The sequence below is a fragment of the Seriola lalandi genome, unplaced genomic scaffold (assembly GCF_002814215.2).
Source record: "Seriola lalandi dorsalis isolate HSWRI2012SDOR001 ecotype SW California unplaced genomic scaffold, Sedor1 jcf7180002054879, whole genome shotgun sequence".
Lineage (NCBI taxonomy): Eukaryota > Metazoa > Chordata > Actinopteri > Carangiformes > Carangidae > Seriola > Seriola lalandi.
Window position 1 is genome coordinate 178570 of NW_019525432.1, and position 26172 is coordinate 204741.

The 26172-nt window shown below is 40.9% G+C and overlaps 1 protein-coding gene across 2 annotated transcripts in view; it reads left to right on the plus strand.

Annotated features, from left to right (window-relative positions):
* The window catches only part of ctdp1 (CTD (carboxy-terminal domain, RNA polymerase II, polypeptide A) phosphatase, subunit 1), a 66538-nt gene extending 40572 nt beyond the window's left edge, over nucleotides 1–25966 (plus strand). For both annotated transcript variants that reach the window (XM_023428562.2, XM_023428563.2), the window contains exon 13: nucleotides 25580–25966. In XM_023428562.2, coding sequence (XP_023284330.1) covers nucleotides 25580–25754 — 175 coding nt within the window. In that variant the 3' untranslated portion in view covers nucleotides 25755–25966. The remainder of the gene's footprint in view (nucleotides 1–25579) is intronic.
* Nucleotides 25967–26172: the final 206 nt, after the last annotated feature.

The following is a 26172-nucleotide window of genomic DNA, read 5'->3' on the forward strand; positions in this document are numbered from 1 at the left end:
TTTTTTTTTTTTTTTTTTTTTTTTTTTTTTTTTAATTTTACCGCAATTAGACCCATCTACCCCTCAAACACACACGCTGTTATCACTTCTCCTCACTTTTAATTTCCTGTCCAGTCATTCAGATGCTCCATCACTCCTTTTTCCTGTGCTGTGTGTTTATTTCAGGGTGAAAATGAAAGTGTGAAACCTGTCAGCTTGAGTGAGCGTGTTATTACAACATTGCCAGAACAGAGGTGATGGAGAAGGTAAATGGTTTGTGAAGTTTTCCATTCAGGTCGCCAGACAGCAAAGTGTGAAATTCAAGATGTGTTTCATCTTCCTCTGACCTGCCTCGCGAGACGTCTGTTGAACCTGAGGTTGCTGCGGTTGGCTCGACTGGATCATGTCTGTGTTGTGAATGTGTGTGTGTAAATGACTCTCCAAGCTTCTCTGGGCTATGTTTACCATCAGTGTGCTCTTTGATAGAACACAGAGCCTTGAAAAGAAGATGGGGAAACAAGTGAATAATCCCGCCGCTGTATAATAGGCACCGACAATGGCACTGAGACCTTCTGAAGCATGTTTTACTGTACATGTCAGACTCCCGTGGTTTTACTGCAGCTTCTACATAGCACCGACAGTAGAGCTAATGGGACTTGAGGTTTCAATGCCTGTGGTAATTTGACACTCTTGATGTTGGCAGTGGGATTGGAGAGGTGGAAGTTATTGTCTTTCCTTTTAATCCAAAGCCAATTGCTGCTTTTTTTTTTTTCTTGATTGCTTGTTGAAGAGAGTGACCCCTCACCTCTATCTTCTTCAGTAGACTCATCTGAGATGTAGCAACAAATCCCCTTCTACAGGGAAAATCCAAGTCTTCCAGCTGTTTTTGGGCAGCTTCAGTTGTCAGTTCAGAGCACTTGGTCTTTTTCCTCCCCATAAGCTTCTTCAATCCTCCGACTTTACTGCCAATTCCACAATGAATGCCAGCTTGGCTGTTGCGGACCACAGGACCGTGTCTGGCTGGAGTGTTGTAGCCACATTGTCTGGAGGAAACATAAGCCACATCCATTTTCCATTCCCAGGTGCGTCCTGCAGAACGCCCGCATTCTCCGATGTTGTATGGTGCCGGTACAACAAGTGATGACGTGGCGTGGACATTTCCTGCCAGTGTTTGGAGGAGAGCATTTTTTGTGGTTTGTCTTTACTCCAAGATTGATGCCACCTATCTGAGAACTTGGTTATACCGCCAAGTATAATGCCCCTGGGTGAGGCTCATAGTGCATCCTGTTAAAATGTGTCTCAGTGAGGCAGGTACTTGACAAAAGAATTAAACAGCTCCCCACCACCACCACCACTGCTTCGGGTAATTTTGCCAAGATCCCTTCATCTCCCAGATGTCACGCCAGCTGAGTTTCCTCTTTTCCAGGCTCTCCCAGGTTGTCCATTGTCCCTTCCGTCCTTGATTAATTATAAGACCATGAGATGATGCACCAACAGCATTTATGAATGAATTTTCAACAGGTGACATCTTTGCATGAAATGGCCTGTAATTATAAGCACTTGTAGATCAGTATTTCCTATATTTTCCCCCCTTCACACATGGTCAAACATATTTCCATGACGCGGAAGATGGAAGGTTTTCATGTAGTTGATCAAAGAACAACTGTATATGTGTGTAGGTGAAACTTCTCTCATCTGGGGAGAGTGATAAATGAATTTAGATTACATCCTGGCTAAGTGTACGTTTATACTAGCACATGTTCTCATTAGAGACACATCACTGAAACACACTCACTGAAATGGAAACCTTCTGAGATCTGACTGATGGAGAAACAACCATTTCTTTTTTTATCAGGGATTTACAAAACCAGTTCTAAAGCCCTGGTATAATACAAGACTCTTGATGATGTACAGACAGGGCAATACACGTAAAAGGTTGTTTCAATCAGTTCAACTGAATTACGTGTTATTTCAGATGCCAGCTTTATTTCTTTTGTTTCTTTTTCTTTTCTTTTTCTTTAAATTGACATTCAGCCTGAATCAACCATACATTTCAGATTTCAATCTGAACAGCAGACAGCCTTTCCATCTGTGGTGTCGAATTCAAAATGCTAACACACATTCCTTCTCGAAGTTTATTTTTAGGGCACTAGGGATTTTATACACTGTACATTTTGAATTATAACAGATCATTATAGTTTGAATGATTCATTTCTTTTCTTCGTTCGACCATAGTCCGGATTTTGACTCACAAATTCAGGTCCGAAAAGGAGACCAGTACCCGGTAGTTGGTAAAGGTTTCTGAAACTTTAACTCTGGTGGGAAACATTTAAAACTGCACACGAGAGAGGACAGTGCTCCTCTACAGACACGAGTCCCTCAGCTGAGCCTGAGCACTGGTCTTTAAAAGATTCCTGAAGAGAGGCCAGTGATTAAATCGTGCCCTCTCATTAATCAAAGGCTGGATGTGCATCGGCTCAGCAGAGCATGAAGTCATGTCTTCTTCTCTTTTTTTTTTTTTTTTTTTGACTGCACCCGCTGTGTGATGTCAAAGAAGTGCTACAGTCTGAGAGCCGATTAAACGTGAATGAAACACAGAGCAGCAAAACGCCGCGGACCTACCAACAAGCTCTTTTTCTTTTTTTTCCCTTTCACACTGTTTCTTCCCCGCCTCCTCATCCTCTCTGTTAGTCACTCATCGTACATTTGTCTTGATGCAAGCTGAACTCGTATAAACCTTTTGAATTGATTTTTGACTCCAGTGAATAATAAAAAGCTGACGACGCTCTACTTTTCTTACATTTTAAAGATTAATGGACCTAATTGCCACTTGAGAGCCTCTTGCTTTTCTCGATTCTCTTCATGTGAAGTTTTAGGTTTTTGGGGTAAGTAGGGCTTGGAGGGCAGTTGTTCCCCTGTGATAACCAGATGCTGAGAAGAGCATATTATTATAGATTATTTTATCTTCAGATTATTAACAGTGTAGTCACAGACCTGAGGGCTTTTGGACAAGATTTTGAAGACTACTGATAATGAAGCAAGCCTCCCCTTCCCTTTTACAACCAAAATTACACCGTGTCATTTGCTGCCTATGTCGCCTTCCTTCTTTATCTTTTGCTGCTGCAATAACCCAGATTCCCCTGAGGGATTAATAAAATTCATATGGACCAAAATGTTCCCCCAAATTTTACTAGAGTGAAAAGGCCCAATCATGAATAAAGTTTTTGTTTCTGCTGAACGAATCCCCATGTTTGCTTTGGTTTGGTTTATAAGCTGGAATGCAATGAGGAAGTTCTCTCAAGCTTTTCACTACAGATGTCCTAGTTTGCTCGCAGCATTAGAGGAAATGATCAATGTATGATTTTTCTGACCAATATTGACACTGCAATTCACTTGTCCCCCGGCTTGTGTTGGTCTATTGAGTATTAAAAAAGGTCTGACATGTGCAATTGGTACGAAGCCTTGTTTTCATTCACTCCTGTTTGCCCTGTTACTCAGCACTTCCTGTAACTGTTTCAAATTAAAAGTCCTCTAGCATTTCACTGGACATTAACCCTGTAATTTCTTAATAAGGCTGCAGTAAGCGTTTTGTCTCATTTCTGGTTTCTGGCGTTTCTTTTGTTTCCATGCTTTTCAGATCTGCTAGCTTCTTTAGCTTAGTAGTCACGGACGGCTTCTCTCTCGCTCCCTCCCACGCTCCTGCTCTCTCTGCTCAGTGTGTCTTATGTTTAATTGTTCCTCTGCCTCCTTTAGCGATAATGATACATGTAATAAATGTAGTTTACTTGCTGCGATGGAGGCCCATAACAAGAGGCATACAGCCCCGGAGCCACGGTTCACGCCCATACACGGCACAGCCATATACTTTGTTTATACCTCGTCTTAAAAAAGAATCATGACGTTCAAAGTTTGACAACGGCTACACTCAGGGCAAAAACGGAAAGCTGCCTGTAAGTCACATCTGACAGCGTTTTGATCTTTGACTGACAGCTCCTGGTACGACTGCTGACAGCTCAACGCTGTAATCGCTTAAGATAACGTTAGCTTCAAAGAGCTTTTCAACTCTGACCAGAGTTTATGGTGATAAGCATTAAACAATTTTAAAAATTTTTCCAGGTAAAAGTTCCCAGGTAGAATAGATATATTGTTTATCTAGACGAAAACTTGCACTGTTGATTATTTAAACATCAGAAATCTTTGGCAGGGTGACGAGGAGTGATGGACTTCTATTTTGTAACGTTAACTAGGTTTGCTTGCACCAGTTTTCATTATAGCCTCAACATCAGCGACTTAAGTTTACACTCTTACAGCTTGAAAAAAGGCATTATAATGTATAAAGTGTTCATTTGAGCTGTAATTGAAAGTGGCACATTCAGCCCTAGTAAGAAATGCACATTCACTGATAACTCAGTCGCAATGACGAACTTAAACACTAATTTGACACAGTGACAACTGCCCTGCTTGCATATCAGATAGATAGACAGATACCTAATCAGCATTACTATTTAACTCTCATGAATCTGGTTCAGATTAAGGTTTCCCCATCATAAAATAACAAAGCCAAGGGAAGGAAAGTTTTTCTGCTTCAGTTCTGCGGGACCTCACACTCTGTACCAGCTGCTTTTGTGAATGTCTTTGTTGGTGCTTCATCAGCTCGTTTCACTCATGGAGGCTGTTCTTAAGTAACATGCTGTTTGCGAGTAACAGGCGCCATGGGAAATGTTTCACGTAATGGTGCATGTCCACTTTCTCTCAGTGGATGTTCCTGGTGGCCCAACGATGACCTCAGGGACATTGTGGAAATGGGTTCAACCAAATGGGGCCATGTTTGTTAAACTAAAAGGAACACAGCGCAGTACAGGAGGAATTCTGCCTCGGGCATCTTGACAGATTTTGAGCGGTGATGCTGTTTGTGCTGATTTAGCAGTATTTCTTCTACAGGAGGTTCAGTTGAATTATCAAAGCTTTCCACATATGGGTTTACTTTATGCATTCATAAGTAGTTATGTGATTTCTCATGGCCTCTCACGCTCTCTAGGGCACTGTGCTATTTCTTTACTCTACCTACAGTAGTCACACTAACCTGCTTGAAAATGTCAGCATTTTTCTGCTCCTCTCTCATTGTTTAAAGATTAGATTTAGGTGTCATCAGATATCACCCTGAGCTGGTGAACAGGATGAATGCACTGCTGTCTAAAATAAATATCGTGTCTAGACACCTCGTGTAAAGCTTAGGTTTGCTTTTTCAAAGTGCTTGAACTTTGGTTTTCATGCAAGGCAGAACAAGAGAAAAGATTTGTGCCATTAAAATCACAACGGGATTCATTTTAGCTCTGTCTGAGCAGGCGTTCAGACTGAAAATAGCAGCCATTTAAATAAAAAATGCTCTGTGTTCCTACAGTCACTGGTGAAAAGATGAGATAGAGTTCAGGGAGGCCAGTTTGACTAATAACATCTGTGAGATAAAAGTGCTTATCAGACACCAAAACACCACGCTGCATTTTGTAATACTACTACACAGAATTGTACAACCCTGGAAAGTTATTATCCTGACAGTCACTTTCTCCTTCATCTCAATGGCCGCAGCATTAACCAATGCTGCTGTTGCATGACCTCAGGTTCAACATCGCTGCGAAACCAACTGCATTTTTTTGTTTTGTTTCTTGTTTTTGTTTAAGTTGCATAGAAAAAAACTAAAAAGGCCTTAGCCAGAAATTAATATTGAAAAAAGTTGTAGATGTAATTATCAAAGCGCATGAATATATCTTTTATTATTATTATTATTATATATTTTCTTGTTTGGTTGGTTGTTTGATAGAGACGATGCATGTTAATGAACATCAGTATAAAATACACAACATAAACATGCTGGATTGTAGCTAAATAGCTCATTTACAAGCGTAGGCATGAGACGTGTAATAAAACAAAAAAACATCACAAGTAGCAATAACAACAGATCTGGACTTGAGAGATATGTCTGAATGTAGGACACTCCCTTATTCATGTATAAGTACAAGTGAGACGGGTGCGTCAGTGGATTGTGCTAGAGATCAGAGATTTATAGTGGCTCAGTGTATGGTTCAGCAATCAATTGGTTGAACTGAAATTAATCACTTTTTAATCAGTTAATCCAACAATTTTATTTATTTTAATTATCTCGGTCCAGGTCACATTAATTGATTAATTATATAAGTAGATATTATTGTTATATGCAGCTTGGAAGTACTGCCAAGACTGTGATATAAATGTCAATAAATTCCTGTACTTTATAAGTAATTGTGGGCGTTATTGTCCCTGATGGCTTCCTGTCATTAAATTGCATCCTGTGCATTATTAAAAAGGTCTTTTCAAAGTCTTAAATTTAATTTGGAGAACACTGCAGAAACCCTGGAGAGCACTAGTGTAGTGTTACTGATGGTCGTCTCTTTAAAGCATGGCGTAAATCTGTGGTCAGGCTTAATACTCCCAACGCTCTCTAAGTTGGAAAAGAGTCCATATCTCTTCGCAGCGGGTCCACCGTGATGTGCCAGGGCATGGGAGGATATATTACAATATGTGTAATTCAGCACACCATGATGAATGAGGCCCGTGGCCTGAAAGCAGTTTTTCTATACTGTATCTATAAACAGTAATAATCACTCTCTCCCACCAGTTCTGTTTCCCAGGATTCATTTGTCATCTATCTCATGCTGGCATCATGACTACATTTCATGGGAAGGGTGTATTTCCTGCAGCACGAGCAGCCTGTTGTTTCTTGGCACCCGAGATTCATTAGAGTAAAATTGCTTGTAACATTGGGCAGTCTGTCAGGAGCATAAAGAAAATCACAGCGATCCCTGCAGAACTAATTTCTTTCCCTTGTATTACATGTAAGCTGCTGTTACTCAGAGAAAGAAGAGGCAGTGGCTGGATGAAGACTCCGTTCATCGCTTGTTTCTCTGGAGGACCTTTTTCTCTTTTTTTTCATGGGCAGGAGTTACGTAAAAACCCCAAACCTCTTCTTCTGCTTCTTCATCCACACTCTGACGAGCTCATTTAGAAATCCACCCTCCCATTCAGCTGCTCAGATGTCCCATGTTCCAAAGGAAAGCCTATTCATTCTGCACACATCACTCGTCACCCGCTTTCTTGTTCTTTTCTAAAGTGCAGATTTTCTTCCGGTGGGAAAATGTTTCTCTTCTATATTCTCTGACAGCTCAGGATATTCAGACTTCACACCTCCAACCTGGTGAAGCCTTTAGACCTGGGCTGACGAAACGACTCTGGCTGATTGCACCATTGTCTCATCTGGTCATTTCAGCACAGGACCCACAAAATTTCAATTTGCAGACTTTAAAGCTGTCGACTCCCAAGAACTCTTTGAAAAAGTTAAACTTTATTTCCAGAAATCATCCGAAGTGACGTCAGGAAGCTGGACGCAGCATGCTCGTGTCTGCCAGCCCAGTCAGTCTGTGATGCTTTATGCAAAAGAACCACAGGGAGAAGAGAGGCAGAGGATCTAACAGTCTGACGGGACATGGTTTGTATTTCACTCTTCCTGTGATGCACATGGATTCATGGACAAATAAGGCAAAATCTACAGGATCTACAGTAATGAAACACGTAATTTTGGCCGATAAGAGGCTAATCTTACATCTGAGTCTTCCTTTATGCAGTCTTTAATGTCTTAGTCACCAGCTGCTCTCCACAAAACTTGAGGTTATCTCTCCCATAACTCCTGTTCTCTGATAACATGAGCGTCCAGGACGACGAAATCCACAGAAGAACTGAAATCAAGCTGAAGAGTGAAAGCTTCTTAACTGACTTGAGAATTTGTCTGCGAGACAGATTTATGGGAGATGGGAAACGTTGGGGTTGGTTGGTTGGTCGGTGCCTTGACAGACAAATTCCCATGAAGTGGTGGCGTGGTTTAAAAAAAGAAAAGACATCAATACAAGACTTCGGGGAAGGTTGGGAGAATTTGAGAATTGCTGGAAACCTTTGGGATAATGTAAGAACACAACTTAAAAAAATATACTGTATATAACACAGGTCTCCCAATTTTTAGACATTTTAATGGGAAAACGTCACATATTATAACTTAAACATGTCTAAATGCCGTTCAGCCCAAAACTACACAATGGAAACCTACACCACTGTTTTGAAACCCACTCAGTATCTCAGTGCCATCTTTGCTGGGTTTCTAAATCTCCCTGGCTGTAAACCGTCTGTCAGTGATGGCTTGTTTGTTTGCAGTGCGCCCAAACCACCCACCAGAACTCAAATTTCCATAATTAAATAATAGACACTTTCACATCATCGAAGTTCTCCAGTGGCTTTTCTCAATAAACAGATTGTGCAGCTACAGTACATTACCATACTTAACGTTCATCACCTCATCAAATTGCAATGCGACTGCCCCCTCACAGCTTAGCCAATGCGACTGCAGTCGATTTCGTTGTGGCCTGTACATAAGTGGTACTTAGAAAAATAAGATTAAATGAGCTTACCGCATTCTGTGTAAGATTTATTGTTTGACAATCTATTTATTTGTTAAAGGGCTGTTGATTGCTGGTAATACATTCATGGTGTTTACAGCCGCTCGGCCTTGCTTAGTAATGGCATGGTTACGTAACATCATATCCAGTATTTAGATTTTTCACCCCACATCTGTAAGCACATATTTGTAATTGCATGCAGTGGGGGAAAGCACATTTCTGATTACCTAATCAAATCATATTGATTAATGGGAAAAATAAGCTTCAATGTGATGTCATAACCTCCTGCCGTCGTGTTGTGATGAAGTGCTGTAGAACCACAGGAAAACCTGATTATTGAAATCCCACTGTTTATCTTCCTCCTCTCCACGCACAGGCAGAACACGGTCGGGCTGCTCGGTCTCATCAAGCGTTTGCTGCCTTTTGTTCAGCGTGCGCTTTGACTGAGATGAAAAGGAAAAATAAAATTATAGCTCATCTTGGCATGCTGTGAATTAGACTCTCTCACTTTCTTCCTCTCACTTTTCTGTCTTGCCTCGCTCTCCTCTCTCCCACCCCTGTACCTTTTTTATTCTTCTTCTCCAGGCTATAGTTCTGTGTGTGGAGCTGGCTATCTAGTCTGGCACCCTGCCTTCACACTGGGGATTAACAGAAAGCCTTGTATATGGACTACATGTCCCACTGCTTTTAATCATTCAGTGTGAAATCTCAATTCCTTCACAGAGCCCGTTATGTAATTATTGCTAGTATTAATTATTCCGCAGTCTTAAACTGCTTATTTGTGGGTATTATACTTTAAGAAGTGTAACAACAGTTAATAATCTACAATATAATGGTTGAAAATAATTTCAATCGGTTAAATGTACTAATTATTAGCCTTTTTGGACGGTGGTATGTTTTTCAAAACAACTGGATATAATATACAACAATCTATATATCTAGTCATTTGTATTTTGTGACAAATGAGCAAAAGATCTGGTTTCAAAAGGCCAGTAAAACCTCCTTCCTCCAGCAGTGACGGCTCCATGTAAATTGTCAGTACATGCAGATAAACATTGAAATCTCCTGCCAGTTAACATGGCAGCTGAAAGCACATTGGCTGAGCTACACAGAAGATCTGCATCTTTCCCAGGCAGGCCTTCTGTGCCTGAATCTGTTTTGGATTTAAAACATCACTAATCATTAGTGAGTAAGTCAGCCCAAAGACACAACCAAAATGAACAATAATTAACAATTTTCTTTTTTCTTTTTATTGTTATCATAAACTGTTTTTTGTAACATGTTTTGCCTCTCAGGCTAAAACCATGGCTGAATTATCTTTCTGGTGGAGGTTGTTGCAGCCTGACGACTGCAGGGACTTCTCAGTCCTTTGCATATTAAAAAACAAAAAGATAATCCTAAAAATATGCTAGAATCAATAGAAGTCTGATATAAAGGACAAACATTTAAGGCATCCAGTTTTCTTGCAAAAAAGCAAAGATAAAGGAGCTATTTGTAAGTTTTGCTATTGCTATATAGCGTTAGCATTAACCGCTGTTTACTCACCAGTCTAGACGAAACCTTGTGAGTTCAACATCAGACTTCATTCCTTTACTCTCTGAGAGCTGTCTCCAGAGGTGGAAAGTAACACCAATGTTAACTCTTGTCTCCATCATGTCTTTCTTCTTACCGGTTAGCACGCTAACCAGCTAGCCCCAGCCCATCTCATCACTTTCCAGTAGCGACTCACTGTCGCCTTCAGTCTAGTCTGAAGACATAGCACCGCTCAGACGGCGTGTTATAACGTCTTGTCTTGTAAACACAACAACGATCGAAGCTCTAGTCAAGCAGCAGTCACCACCACCGACTCCCGACAAAGAAACCACATTTAGCGGCAAAGAAAACGTACAAATATCCCCTTTGAACCTGTATCAGTTCTGAATGTGTTTTGCAGTTTGCACTGATAAAGGTTTTTGCAAAGCATCAATAAAGTTTTTTCTTTGCCTAATTTTTCTGCTGGTGACTTTGCTGTGGCATCTAAATTTTCTCTGTGAATTATACAAGATTTACCTTTTGTACTTGCAACACAGAGATTACAGTTGTACATTAATATGCAAGTCATACGTAAATCTTCAAAGTCTGGATATATTTGTATTTTTCACACGTGGGGGAAAAGTCAAGAAATGAATGTTTGAAGCTACAGTTTCATCATGTTCAATAGTCTACACCGTGGGTTCTCGCTGCTGTTTAGGCACGCAGCACTTAAATCTCATTAACAGGGTTAAATGTAAAGAAATTGCTTTTAAACACTGCCAGGAAGAGAGGTTCATAGTGATGTTCATTGAATTTAAGTAGCTGGTGTTTGGAACAGTTCGCTCAGTTCGCTTTTCTAATGGAAAGGATGTAGGGGGGTGTAAAGGGGAAAAATAAGGCTCCCTGAGCTTTCCACTTAGAACTTGTGCACCCGTGGGCCCTGTTGTGGGTAATTGTTTTTAAGGATCGGCTGAATCCTTGAAGACTGCTGTAATGGCACCGCAACTCTGCAGCATGTGCTGAAATTATTCTATTTGCATTTATGAAAGCTGTTTTCTTCAGTTCACTGATAGATGTCGTTTTTTTTATTGTATCACAGCTGCTTTTTTTTTTTTTTCTCTCTCGTGTGAAGGCAAAGCTTTCATATTCGTCCTCTGCTGCAGGGCATTATGATGCTCGCTACAGATTAATTAAATGTCTGGAATTTATGCCGGTGTCTGACATTCAGGGTGAGAGTGAAACAAACAGTATAATTGAATTTAGCTTGTCACTTAAAACTATTCTGCCTCGGTACCTGATTCATATCTAAACACATCTGGCTTCAGTGGCTCTACTCTCTACTACTTTTTTGTGATGTGTAGTCAGAGCTGCTTCTCTTAGACTGCACCTCATGATTATGTGATTTGTCAGGTACAAACACTCTTCAGCAGCTGCAGCCAGCAGAGATGTTTCAGTGAACAAATCCTGCTTCTCTCTGTCATGCTGTCCACAGTTTGTATTCAGACAAACTGCTGCTGGAAAGGTGAGTTAGAGTTTGGTGAAGTCGTTATGAGAACAGCTGTCACAGAAGTTGAGGAGGTGAGGTTTGTGAGAGTGTGCACAGTGTTTCCCCTCAACAGGATAATACTGGGGAAGAAGAAGAAGAAAATGTTTTTGGATGTGATAGTACTGTTACCAAGTGGTAACATCCTGGGTTGAAAAATGGGGTGTGCAGTTCCTCAAATGGCCACTAGTCTGGCTCCAAAAGTGAGTCAATCCCCAGAGACTCCCATGTTAAAATTTCCCAACTTTACAGCAGAAATAAACATGTTTACAACCCTGTATGCGCCACCTGTTTTTGGATTAGCTGAGCGTTAGGGGCGGAGTTAGGCACTGGCAAGATGGCGACAGCGAAGCAGCCCACTCTGAGCTCTGAAACCGCTCCTCAGAAACCTATAGATGATGTCACGGAGGCTACGTCCGTCTTTATTTTTATTTATATGTTTATTTGATAGGGACAATAAATGTTAATGAATACTTCATATATGTGTGTATATTATATTATTATGAATATATCATAATAATGGTATACACTCTATGGCTATTACAGGCCTATTTTAAACCATGCCGCCTTTCCCCTTGATGATCCAGTTGAAGCTGAGCATTAATTGGACCACTTTTCCCACCATAGTGCGAGCCTGAGAGCCTCGACAGATGAGCTACTGTAGTTATTGAATACGGTGAAGCGCTTCGTCTCATCTACAACACATGTGGGGCTTACTAACGACCCGTAGTACTCTGATCATATCAACTATGAAAATTAAATTTTTATTAATGCACAAGATAAAATTAGAAAACACAGACACAATAGAAATCCTTAAAGGACAGTCCTGCTCCTGTTTAATCAGTTCAGTGTTATTTTAAATGGACTTCATTGTTTACTTCAGAACAAATATATTGGTCCAGCCTTTATCATTTTTGCATGTGACACTCCTCCTCAGCTGTTCCCGCTCTTCCATCACATTGTCAGTTGCCTCGATAATTATAATTATATTTATAATTAATCTGATAAAACACAATAATGAGCGAACGTCCATTAACACAGCTGAACATATTAGCGCTTCCTTCGTCAGGAGGCTATCTGGCTCTCTGCTTCTAATATTGGCTCTCCAGCCGACAGTGATACCTGCCTGTCACTGCGTCAGTGCATTTTTCTGATCCAGTGCAACACGTCCTGCAGTATTGACTCTCCAGACATATTGTTTGATATCGGTTGTCATCTTGACTGGCTGAAAAATCTAAGTAAACGATTGTGTGCACATGTTTTTGAGAGGCAAACTAAAAACCCTCGTCTCGCCTCGTGGAGTCCATCAGTCCATCTATCTGGCCCGTGGGACATTGTGTCAAGTGACACCCAGGTGTTCTGTTAGCCTGACAATGAAGCCTGACACCTGAATCCCTAAGGTGCTTTGACAGATGCCTCATGCAGGAAAGGAGGATTATGAATGTAACACAGATTTAAAAGACATTGGCAGCAGTCCACCTTGCTCAGCTGCCTCTTGTGAGCACACTGAATCCACCAGTATGTGTTTCTCAGCGGAGCAGTAGGGAGAAACAGCACACTGATCCCTGTGCTCCCTGTCCCTGATAAACACAGCTCAACAGTGCAAGAGAGGCATCAAGCTGTGAGGAACAGGAATGCTTACTCAGGCTTTTCACATACACGAAAAGAGGAGGAAGAAGGAATGCATAAGTAGGAAAAAACTAAAACTGCAAGTAATCTGACCCAGTTTTATTTTTTGTTTTTTTCCTCCTGGCTCGTGGCTCTGAGCTGGTGATGCAGGCAGTTTTTCTATTTATGCTCTTGGTTCAGATTGATCTCACTATGAAGCAAAGAGATGCATCTCAGGGGAAGGTTGGCCTGTTAATAGCCGTTGTTCATCACCACCCATACACACATGCATAATGCTATTTTCCTGACAGAAACTTGTATACAGTACGCTTTTTCTGCATGAGGAAATATAGCTTTTGCTATACTTGTAAGGACTGTACATAGATTTTAAATCTTCATTCACTGTTAGATTTTTACCAGGTTGTGATATATGTTGGATATGAAGGGTTTAGAGGTAAAATGTTGAATTTATTTTTTATCGTCTGTGCTTTCCTGTAACCTTCCTCATACTTTTACTCTATGATTGACACTACACCCAGAATAAGAATCCACATCCCCGGGGAACCTGTTACTTTCAGGTGTACATTTAATGGGTATGTGGAAAGCGCAATAGTGACAGTAACTTTGCAAGAGCTCAAAGATACATAAGCCAAAGACGCATGTCAAAGGCAACTTGTTTTAGGTTCATGAAGATGTTTTATCTGTCATCCAAAAGGCTTCGTACTGACTGGTGCGGATTCTCTGGCCTAGATATACCATGACTGGGATGACTGAGAGTCTTCACAGACATACCCCAAATTCTTAGCAGTGTTGTTCTGCGCGCCAGCGATCCACAAAGTCCACAAAGACAAAAAAGGACTGAAAATAGCATTGTGTAAAAGCAACACAAGGAGGCTGCTTTTGTGTGGGACTGTTGTTTTTAGGTACCAATAAGAATAATGAAATGTGCAGGTTGAACTTTGGTGAACTTTGACCCACAAATTTGCGTCATTGACCAGTTGCAAGGTTTCTTGTCAGTGCTGAACTTTCATGGGAGAGCCCAAGAGTCCAAAATGGAGGAATCAATCGTAGCTTATTAGCTTAACCTCGGCGTATTAACTGCTGCACAAGAAAGCAGTGGCTAGCACAACGATATGAAACAGGAGTCGATGGTGTGAAGAAGTCTTTTGAGCAAATTGTCTCATTGTCTTCCCTGGAGTTCATTAGCTGCAAAAAAAAATACTACAAACGAGGAACAGCAGAGGGCAGTTGTAGCGTTAACATGCAGAATTTAATTGTACAACATCTGCCAGCAAAGACAATAATATCAGCAACGCTTGTAATTCGTTATTGGTGTTGTTTTTACCCTTGTAGTCGAGGCTGATAAGACCCAAACAAGAAGTGACCGTGGGCGTCTACGTAATTGCCTGAAGTAGTGTGGACGCGGGGAATAAACGCAGTAGTGTGGTCGTTGCCTTAGTCACTTGAAAAATCTGTTAAACTCAGTTGCAGCTGCACCAGAAGGTCGACATGACCTCACATTGAAGGCATTTTTTCAGCTGTTGAAAGGAAAAAGAACATGATGGGGTCAAATAACAAAATTCAAGTCAGTCATCAGTGAAGTGAAGCCACAATAATCTGTGTAGTTTCTGCGTAGGGCTAAATATTGAGAAAGAGACTAGTACTCCGTTTGTCATTAGACAGCTGCCAACAATGGAGGCATGAAGAGAAGAGTGGCTCATTAGATACCACCTCGTCACACTGGGGCAATTAGTCTGCTTGGGAGGAAATGCTTTGAGCATAGACACTGCTCGGTGCTCTCCACCCACTGCATGGCCTGATGAGGAGAACATGGAGAGTGTGAAGGTGGGAGTATAAAAGTAGTCACGGTTTAAGAGGTGTAGTGCAGCTTTATTTTAAAATTCAAAAACATTTTCCCTCCAAGCCGAATTTCACCGTGAACACTAATATTTTTGCTACTCGCACTCAGTAGTTACCTCTTTTTCATTAGCTCCATTAATGTAAACTTTAGGTATCTGCCCACCTCTGCAGTTCTTATTTCAACTCCTGGAAGATGAGAGGTTTAAAATTCTGTTTCATGTCCAATCAAACGACATCCATCAGAGGTTTATGCCTCAGCAGGTATCCTGCCTCAGACAGGGTTCAGTGGAGCAGATGCTGGTATTAAAGCTGTAAATCAACATCTAACTTACCTCAGACTCACTGTTTGAACTCAGTGAAAACATCAAAGAGAAAGTAAATATGTTTTTTTTATCTTCCCATGTGCCGCACCGCCATGATATAGGTTTCTGTAAGGAGTTGATTGGGTTCTCAATCAATGCAAACATTTTGGGGAAATACGTTTATTTGCTTTCTTGCAGAGAGTTAAGCAAGAACTTTGATACCACTCTCGAGTTTGTCTTTTAAATGTGAAGAGCTAGAAGACAAGTCGCAGGGGGAAGAAGCTAGCTTGGCTCTCTCAGCCTCACGCCATCAGCTCCTGACCGAGAAGTAGTCTGGCACATGACCTTCCCTAAAACCCCAAATATTTGTTTTTACACTTTTGTATGGGTTAGATGAACATCTAACTTGAGCTTTAAAGGTGCTGACAAGTGCATTTGGGCATCATTGGCCAGAGCCAGCCAAACTGTTTCCCCTTGTTTTGGGTCTTAATGCTAAGCTATGCCAATTTTTTACCTGCTATATCTTCACACACACACTCTAGGTAAAAAAAAAAAGAAGAAATTATATTCTACTTCTACTACAAATTATATAATTATAATTACTAATTATATTCTAAAACTATTGTTTTAAAGCAGCAGTCTACTTATTTTACTCATCAAGAAGCTGTTGCGTTATGGGAAATGTAGGATCCAGTGTGTCTGGAATGTCACCCATATTTGAGATGACACGTCAGGGTATCAGGTTTTTCTGCTTTAGTTTTAACGTTTTTTTTTTTTTTTATTTATATGTCATTTATAAATCTTACAGCTATTTCCAAGAGTAAGACTGAATCACTAGTCTGCCCTTTTGAACATTTCAGTTACAAAGTACATCGACAGACTCCTTCCAACATGCCCATCTTTCTCCCAGCAGACACATTCTCCAGTGTTTTGGCGACTGGTCTCTTCACTCTTGCTATGTATATCGATTAAAGATTAACTTTGCACTTTTCCATGTGACCAGACTGAACATATGAACAGTGAGTCACTCCCCAGTGAAAGAACAAACATATAAATCAGGTGAAGCGTGCTGTTTTTGTTGATACGCATTGATTATCCACTGTGACATTCACACTGCCAGGGGTCAGAGCTTCTATCGCCACTAAGGGTGCTCATGCAAAAATTTGTCAGAGCTGCCTGAGCTTCAGATGGAGGCGTTAAATTTTTCACTTTACTATTTTGAATGTCATTCCTCAGCCTAGCTCGCATGTGTCACTTGTCATATTCAGCTCGCTTGAGTAGGCTTTAATATTTGGGAGATACGAGAGATAAAGCAGACAGCGGGGGCAAAACGGGTGTGTGCATAGCTCTGGTAGAGTGTAGAGACAGAAAACCCCAAAGCGAAAACTCAAATATTTCATGAGCAGGGACACACTGAGCTTATAAATGAATTAAGTAGCTTTGGAACTGGTCCAACAAGAAGCTCCTTTAAATAAGGCCCCAACCACCCCAGTCCAGTGAGTTCGTCTTTTAAGAGTTCTCTGTCCTTTCTCAAGGACTGCTGGACATTTTATGGTTGTTTACTGGCAACCTGACTGTTACGAGCCTTTTCTTACAGCCTGAATGTCTTTAACTAATTTCTCCCCCTGCCAACCAGTAAAAAGTAAGGAGACATACTTTCTTTTTCTTTTTTTTTTCCTGTACTGCTTGAACCAAGTGCAGTTGTCCAGAGCTCTGGGTCCAATTCTGTGTCGAGCTTCTGTGAAAAGATCCCGACAGCCTTGTCAAAGCTGGTGCTGCCAATAAGCAGACAGAGAAAAGACGTAAGTCATATGAAAGGAAGCCTGGGGGGGGCTTTAATCTGATTTTACTGCCTGTGGCTGAGCCAGAGATGGGGGGGGGGGGGTTTGATGCAGGCATTGGTGACTGGGGAGATATAAATGACAGTGGCAGTGAATCACACAGTTGACACGCTGCATCACACCTTTGTCACACTTGTTGCTATGGGACAACACAGTCAGCGTCTACGTAGCTACAGTCTAATTACACTTTGTGAAGGAAAATAGCACTATATTTCTGTCTAGGGGACAGTGTATCAAAAGTGCGTGACATCCATATTACAAATCATTGTAACGCACACATTGTGCTAAAAAACAGGAAACTATTTGTAGTCAATAAAGTTCCAGCCATTAAATTCAATACAAGCCTCAAGAGTTGAAGCCACACATATGAAAAATAGCTAAGACCATTAAAGTTGCATGGGACAGACTTTTCTATTATTCCTTTATGAGCCACATGTTGCAGCCAACATCAATCAGAGCATTTAAAAAAAAAAAAAAAAATTATATGTATGTTTTCCTCAAAACCAGCAACACGTCAAACATTTTTAAAGCCGCACCAACCCACAGGGAACTGTCACCAGAGTCTGCACTTCCCCGCAGCTTTAATGAGCACTTTGGCGTTTTTCAGCTCATTGTTGTGGTTGGTTTTTGTATTTTCTGTTTTCGAGTGAATCTCACTGCTGTCATCAACGTCATTCCCAGATGCTGCGGAGGGGGGCTGTTTTCAAAAGAAGAGGAGCTTAGATACCTGCCTAGTGCCCCAATGACAGGAAGTCAAAGTTAGTGACTCGGGTGATGAACATTAGCAGCTAAAGAGACAGATATTTCTCTCAGGAGTTGGTGGAGACCAAAAACAGGGCTGCAAGGAGAGGCAATACTGCACTTCTATTTCTCTGGGGGCAGATCATAAGTGAACACTAATGCTCTGTACCCTGCTGGATGTGTGCATGTGTTTGTTTGCAAACACGTCCATCATGACAACTTCATAGTATGAGCATATGTTAATGTTGTGTTTACAGCCGGTTTAGCTCAACTGGTGCTGCTGTAATTTGGCGATGCAGACAGTGATGCCAGTCCAAAAAGAGAAAAGAATCAGATGCCAGGGAAACAACACAGCTAAATAGCTTTTTAGAGAAGCACACAAGGCAATCCCAGTCCAGATTGTTCTCGTCTGTGGTTCCCCCGATGGTGGAACAAGCTACTGAATGCTATCAGAACCGGGGCGTCCATCTCTGTCTTCAAGAATCTCTTGAAGACTAATTTCTCTGCCAAGAGAACCTCCTCTCCTAACACCTCCAACACCCTAACATGTCTCACCAGCACTTACCATGGCGCACTTCTTTACTTGATCTCCTTGCACTAATTAAATAGATGTAGTACTTAATACTTTCACCAAGGTCTCCCACTGCACTGAAGCTTTAGTGATGTCCCTCACTTCTAAGTCGCTTCGGATAAAAGCGTCTGCCAAATGAGTAAATGTAATGTAAATGTGTCTTTTCCATCCCCTGCACCTGCACTTACTCAAAACTATATCATTTAGACAAAGTAATGAATTCACCAGCCTCACTTGCATGTCCAAATAGGAAGCCAGAGCTGCTAAAAAAAAAAAAAAAAACATTAATTACATGCACTGAACATGTTCAGAAAATCCTGTCATCACTTTGTTTTGGCTTTTGTAGCACTAGAAGTGTCGAGACACCTAACCCTCTCTGATTTGTCAGGTGACACTTCACGGCAGTTCTGAACAATTTAACTCCCAAACACTGAACATCTGCACTGTGTGTGCACCCTGCCTGAAATCTCTGTCAACATGTATTTTTCATGAGTGAGACTTAAAAGCATGCAGCCTCAAAAAAAAAACAAAAAAAAACCTACTTAGTGTTCGTGTGAGCGCCTGTAGATGCACTTGTCTTGCGTCTCTGTGTTTCTCAGTCCCTTGCAACACTGTTTGAAAAGTCAGATGTTTCTGAAGCACAGCTAAGCAAAACTGACACGTCCCTCACAGAGCCGTCCCCACCCCCACAACGAGGCTCGTCCTTTCATCCTCCTCTGTTCGTCAATTTTAATACTAAGCTAATATAACGAGGGGCAGAGGAAGATAATGTCTGTGTAAAAAACAATCATTTCACTGCACTGCTTATCAGCTCGCCGCATATGCGGCTGTTGAATCCACAGCGGACGGGAATGTATATCTAGACATCTGCATTTGACACATCTGCTGTGAATGATATGGGATTATGGGGAAGAATGGAGCCGGATGAAACAGGACAGAGGTGACCAGCATTGCGGAGTAGTATCCCTCCTGTCCTTCTTTAAAGCAATAACTCTTTAACAGTAAAGATCCATTATGCAGAATAAGTTCCAGCTGGCTGACACAGAGACTGTAGCTGCTTCTGTAACTAATTGACCTACATGGATGGAAACGATAGAGCGAGTGTGTGAGGCTACCACATCTATCTCAGTCCTGGTCCGTTATCAGGTCTTTGTTTGAGGGAGTTTTCTCAGGCTGAGACCTCTGGATGTTAACCTCCTTCACTGGTGTAAATTTACCGAAAACCAAGAAGATTTGGTCCGAGTCCTAAAAGTGTAGTTCATTATTTAGTTCATTACCTCCCTCTTCTGTCTTCTTTGCTCCGTTTCCTCCTTTTTCACACTTTATTTGCTCCATTTGCCTTTCCACTCCCTCTCTCCCTCTGCCCCTCTTTTCCTTCTTGATGTAAGCAGAGCCGTCAGAAGCATTTGAAGTCACTGCTTTTTTTTTTTTTTTTAACAGAGCTTTCTCCTCTCTTCATTTTTCTCTGCCTCCCTCCTCACCAGCTCCAGATTGGGATGCCTTGGGTAGAGTTCTGGCTGTTGGCTTCTTTATCAGCAGGGATAGTTACGCTACATCACAAGATTAAACTGTAGCCTGGCCGTTTCTGTAAAATCTTTCCCCAGCCTGGCCCCTCTGAACGATCCCTTGGGCCGCATTATAGCTGTTTGGACTCAAACACTGAATTTCATAGAAATGCATCTCTCGGCTTCAAGCAGATGCAGTTTTCCTGACTTGTTTGTCAGTCTATTAGTTTTATATCACTTATGCATCTATGATGTGTTGTAGCAGGGTGACTGCGGACTGTTTGCTCACCAGCAGGCACTCAGTAGTTTTTCATCTTGACATCCTTAATACGATTATAGTTGCAGAGGAGACAGAGATGATAACATCTCAAAGTAATGGTCTCAACATCTGGGTTTGTAATGACTGATTTTTACCTTTTGCACCCTCATAGCTGACGTTTCTGGAATTGCTGAGGAACATAATTTAGTTAAATTTCCCAAAGCATCTGGAGATAGTGTAAAATGTGAATGACAAATAAATCAATCCTAATTTTCATCCATTTCGAAGAGTAGTTGCATAAACAGCTAGAACTCCAGCTGATGATTATGACCTGACAGGTGAGGCCCACCTGGCCTCTTGTGTCATGGACAGCAGCTTGATTTAAAGTTCTCTCTCAGGGCTCAGATCATGATCATTCATCTTGTCAACATTTCACAACCACCGGACGAGCCAACGTGTCTGTACTTGTATAACCTCCGTCACCCCAAAAATTACAACCCAAAGTTCCTTCCCCGACACTTGCAAGTGCATTGTTAGCAACTTTTCTTTTTAAGTGGCAAGTTACATCTTCTACTTCACCAGCCAATGAGAGCTCCAGTAATGAGCACATTTAAATGAGGTGTCTCATAAAATCCCATTATTTCTGCACTCACACTGTGTCAAATATATGAAAGAAAATAATGGGAGAACTTTCAATTACCAAGCAAACCTGCTTCTGGAAGTCTTTTTGTTTCACTTATTTTGTCTCTCAAGCTGGAGAGCCCTCTCACTTACATCTCCCTCCCAATCGGTTTGTGACCCCCTTTTATATTTGGCTCGGCTCTGAACCCTTCCAGGGTAACCACTTAAAACAACAGGACTGAAAGAGGAAGTTTACTGAGAGCTCTGAAGGATAAAGCCTCAAACCCTCAGGCGGTTGGCAAGGTGAGATGCTAGTGATTGCCGTAGAGTTCAGATGCAGCCATAGCGATTATGTAATTGGTAAGTAATATTGAATGAGAGAAGTGGCTGCATACTCAGAGCTACGTGCATACAGTTTTCCTTTAGCTAATTATTTTTTAATAAATTAAGCAGTGTGGCTCAAGTGATGATGGTGTTTGTATAGACATTCATGGTCCTCAGAGGATGAAGCCAAGTAACTTTGGTTATCTCCTGACTCTTCCTCTAGTGCCACCATGAGGTTGACATTTGATGTGTGTTGGATGGGTCGCTGTGTAAACATTCACGGTCTTTGGTTTTCTCTTAGTCTTGTTCAAAGAAGAATATTAAATCCATCCAGAAGAACAAGTTTTTATGTCCACATAGCCGTTAGGATCCTCGTAATGGCTTAGATACAGTGCCAAGAAAGAGCAGAGGATTCGGAAAGAGCAAGTGGTCTTCTCCTTTAAGCCCTGCTGGTTTTTCAGATGTCACGTACAAAGTGAGTGAACTGATATCTGATTTACAGTTCGAGACATGGTCCAGTGGTGATCATGCAACAAATCCAACAATGAAGTTAAAAACATGAACTAGGAGCTCTTCTTTTTTTAAGGTCCCCGGCATTATGTTTTCAGGTTGTCCATACGTTCATACATGCCATTCTTGTCAACAACATATCTCAGTAACGCCTTGAAGGAATGTCTTCAGATTTGGCCCAAACATTCGCTTGGACTCAAAGATGAAACTGATTAGAGCCGTGTTGTTTTGCAGTGCATAAAAGCTTCATTATAACCGTTTAAAATCTTAATAAAAATGTAACTGATCAAATTCCAAATTAAGCTGAAACCTGTATTGTGGTAGTTAAGATAGATGCAGTGTAAATAAAACAGTGAAGAAGCTCCCTTTGAAGCAGTGCAGTTTAACAGCACGTGAAACCAGCAAAAAATCTAGTAAAAATGGATTACATCTGAAACCCATTTTGGAGCTGACAGGGGTGAGCATGCTGGGAGTGAGAGTTTCTGTGTGTGGTTGGATTAATAGACGAGGATTTAGATTGGATGTAATGATGCGAAGCAGAAAGCAGTGGAGGAACTCAACCCCCCCACTGTCTCAACTGTTAATATTTGGAAATAAGATGGGAGAGGGATGTCAGGGAATGGGTGTAAAAGAAAAAGAGAAAACACACACAGTTTGTGTATTTATACATGCACTCAACTGTATTGTCACCAACCAACCCAGGCAGCTGAAGCAGTGTCACCAATGGTGGTTTTTCTCACATTGTCACCAAATAAATAATCATTAATCACTCATCTCATCTCAGATTATCTTCTGAATACCGAACATCGATCTCACGGCTCTAAAAAAAAAAAAAAAAGGGAACTTCTTGTGAGTTTGGAGGATCAGAGCTGTAACACAAACGCAACCCTCTCCCTCCCACATGCAACACCACACGGGCGCCGGGGTTCCACTGAAACCATCATGTCACGGAGTCTTTCCGCTGATATTAGCCGACATCTGACCTTTCATGAACACACACCCGCTGTTGCGGGAGGTTAGCGAGGCTGTCTGACAGCGGTGTGGTCTAATGAGAGGGGCCCTCTCAGTAGAGCCGGTGTCAGACCTCCACAACAACAAAACAAAACCTGCACCTACACACCTCATTAGCATCATGCTAATAAGCCACTCTGCAGAGGATATCATGGAGAAGTGGGAGTGGAATGGAAACAAGGACGGCATGTTTACAGCCATATCAAAGAATTCTTCAGCCACTTAGGAATGTGTGCTCCCTTCTTTTTTTTTCCCCCCCTCGTCTATTTTGGTTTCGTCATGAATCAACTTCAGTCTCTTGTTTGCAGCAACAGGCAAGAATCATTTAATTCTCACTTTGTATTAAAATATCTCTCCAGGATTTAAGATTAAAATATGGTTTCATCAACACTGTCAAAGGTAGTTTGCTTCTCTCTGAGCTACAGACTCCTTAAGGTCGAACTGCAGCAAGCACTAAACGCTGGAACTATAATTCTTTCATCAGTCAGTTTGTGATTTGAATAATAATTTTTCTAATATCAGACTGTATTTTATTTAGGAAAGGTTTTTGTATGGGTTCTTGTGTTTTTCCGAGAGTGAGATGAGGGCATGTGTCAGATTAGCTTATCAGGCTAAACACAGGCTAGCTTTATCATGAGAAACCACTAGTCCTGCTCTTAATAAAGTGAAAAAGAACATGAACCAGCAACTCTGAAGCTTCCTAATTCACACTATTGTTTTGTCTCTTTGACCTTTACACAAATGGAAATTTTCCTAACAACTTCACTGAGACAATAAGAGTTTGTCAAACAGCGCTCACTCATTGTGCTCAGCTATTGTTAGCAAGAAAAAGTTACCGCTCTAAACATTTCAAACATTTGCTTCTCTGTTTTTTTGGGGTAAAACAAACAAGATACTTGTTTAGTAAGTCGCCTTTATAAAGTGTTCATAGGCCCATTTGTTCTCTTTGCACATAGCGAAGCTAGCTGTCCCCCCTGCTTCCAGTCATTATGCTAATCTATGCTAACTATGCTTTGTACTTAATGCACAAACATGAGGTTGATATCAATCTAATAATATCAGTCTCAAAAAGAAGCAAATCAGAATGTTTCCCTAAGTGATGAACCATTGAGAAGCTTTGGGGGCTTTTTAGTCGAATAAAAGCAGTTTGCAGGAAAGCATTTTAATATTTCCCAAAGTAATGTATTCTTTTGCTACTGATATTGAAATTATGGTGTCATAGCAACACAAGTGTTGAACATTTTCAACCAATACCCAACCCTTTTTAAAATCCAAGCTGCCTGCGACCTGTTTGATCTGCCTTTTCTTTAGTTATAATAGTAATTACGACACTTTCAGAGCATTTTCAATCCGATTTTAATATGACCATCACCATACTGGTTTGATTCTTCAGCGCATCTTGAGCCCAACTAAACCTCGTGAGATTTTTAACGCCTCCTTTCACCAAAGACGTCGCTGTCTTCATCCTTTTTGTCTTTGCTCTTCATAACCATCTTTACCCCTCGGTCTCTCTATTCATCTCTGTGTCCCAGGTTTCCCAACTGTTCTGAATCCCTCATCACAACAGAGCTGTTTTGTTCTTGAACAGTGGAGGGCCTTTACATCTCGTGGATACAGTGTATAAGGAGAACAAGCCCTTGTTAATTGCATTGTGGAATTCTCCAGGGAGCACACTGTGCTGAACATGCAGTACTTTTTTTTTTATCTGTTTTCTTTTTTAACTGGGGAATATACCATAGTGCTTTCATATTTCAGTGAAACAACTCTTTGATTTATTTCTGTCACTCATTATTAAACTCCAATTTGTGGAATACATCTTAAGAACTCAGTTATTGCCACTAGCTTGAAAACAGCCACTTGAGAATCCATTCGCACGTGTACTAGACCAATTGGCAAATACGTAGATGAGCATCACATACTTATGGGATAACCTACAACACACTTGAAACATTGATTCCCTGATAACATCGGGACATGAATTGATTTTTGTTCTTCGGATTGTTTGGCTTGTTTCCTTTCTGCTTATGTAATCTCGGCATCACTGAAAATGGTCGCCCCTCAACATATCCCCTAGAAAATAAATAAAGGTTGATGATGATGATGATGATGATGATGATCACGATCACGATCACGATCACCAACCCTCCTAAACAGTAAACTGTACATTTGAATTTTGCATAAGAAATTTCACTTTCTTCCCGAATCCATACAAAAGTGAAAACAGGAAGCAGGCGACTGGATTAGCAATTGCAGCTAACCCCAGAGGGATCTACTTCCAGGGCAGTTTGCCAGCTAGCCAGACTAGCTGTTTGATTCTCTTCAGTTTATTTATCCAAGATGTTCAAAAACAAATCTTAAAATTGTGAAATTTGTCACTTGTATTGGAAATTTCCAAGAAGTTAAAAGCAACATTTTTTTTTTTTTTTTAATACACGGTTAATCTTTTAAAGGAATAGTTTCATATTTTGGGAAATACTTATTATTATTACCATTAGTTAACTGAGAAGATTGATACCACTCTCATGTCTCATGCAAATTATGATTCTACAGCTATCAACCAGCTAGCTTAGCATAGCACAAAGACTGGACACAGTGAAACGACTAGCCTGAACCTCTATTATCAATCATTATTTCCCTAAGTGTTGAACTATTCCTTTAAGTAACAGAACACCTAAAGGGGGTATAGTCTGTAATTATGTTATCAAGTCTGGCTTTCTTTTTTTTTAATCTTGTTTCATTCGGTGGTGAAACAAAGCAACAAATAATAGCAAATAAAATTCTGGCATCAGTTCTAAATGGGACATCAATGTTTATGATGTAAATCCTGTTTGATGCAGCAGCAGTAGAGCAGAGGAGTCCCACAGATTAAAGGTTTACGGTTTCCTTTCTAAATCACCCTCTGTTGTTTTCTCTAGGGGCCACAAACGTAAGCACGAGGAAGCCAAGGAGGAGGAGGACGAGGAGGAGGTGGAGAATAAGCAGTCTGCTGACGAGTCCTCCAAAGACTCCAACGAGGAAGAGGAAGGCAGCAGCTCAGAGGCGGACGAGATGGCCGCCGCCTTGGAGGCAGAGCTCAATGACTTTATGTGACGTGGAACCGTCACAGGAAAAGGACAACAACAACAACAAAAAAATCCAACTCCAGTCGTCCCCACGAGTGGTACCTAAAAAATTATTTTTCTGCTTTGGAATCGGTGTGTACTTAGGATGTATGAGCCATGAATGTGTGCTGTAATAAAAATGAATGTCCTGTACAGAAATTACATGTTGCTGTGTAAATAAAGGCTTAGATTTTTCTAGCATTGATATATAGCCTTTTTGGCATAAAACACTTTGATGTTAAAATTTTATTGTAAGACAACAAACTGAAGGAGACATTGAAATTTGATACTTTTCTTTTCTGTTTTACTGTTTTCTATTTCAATTTTTATATTCATGAGAAAAAGAAATGAAATTATAAAGCGTAAATTTTGCCGGTCGTAAATGCCAAAGACTTTGGAATAGGTTT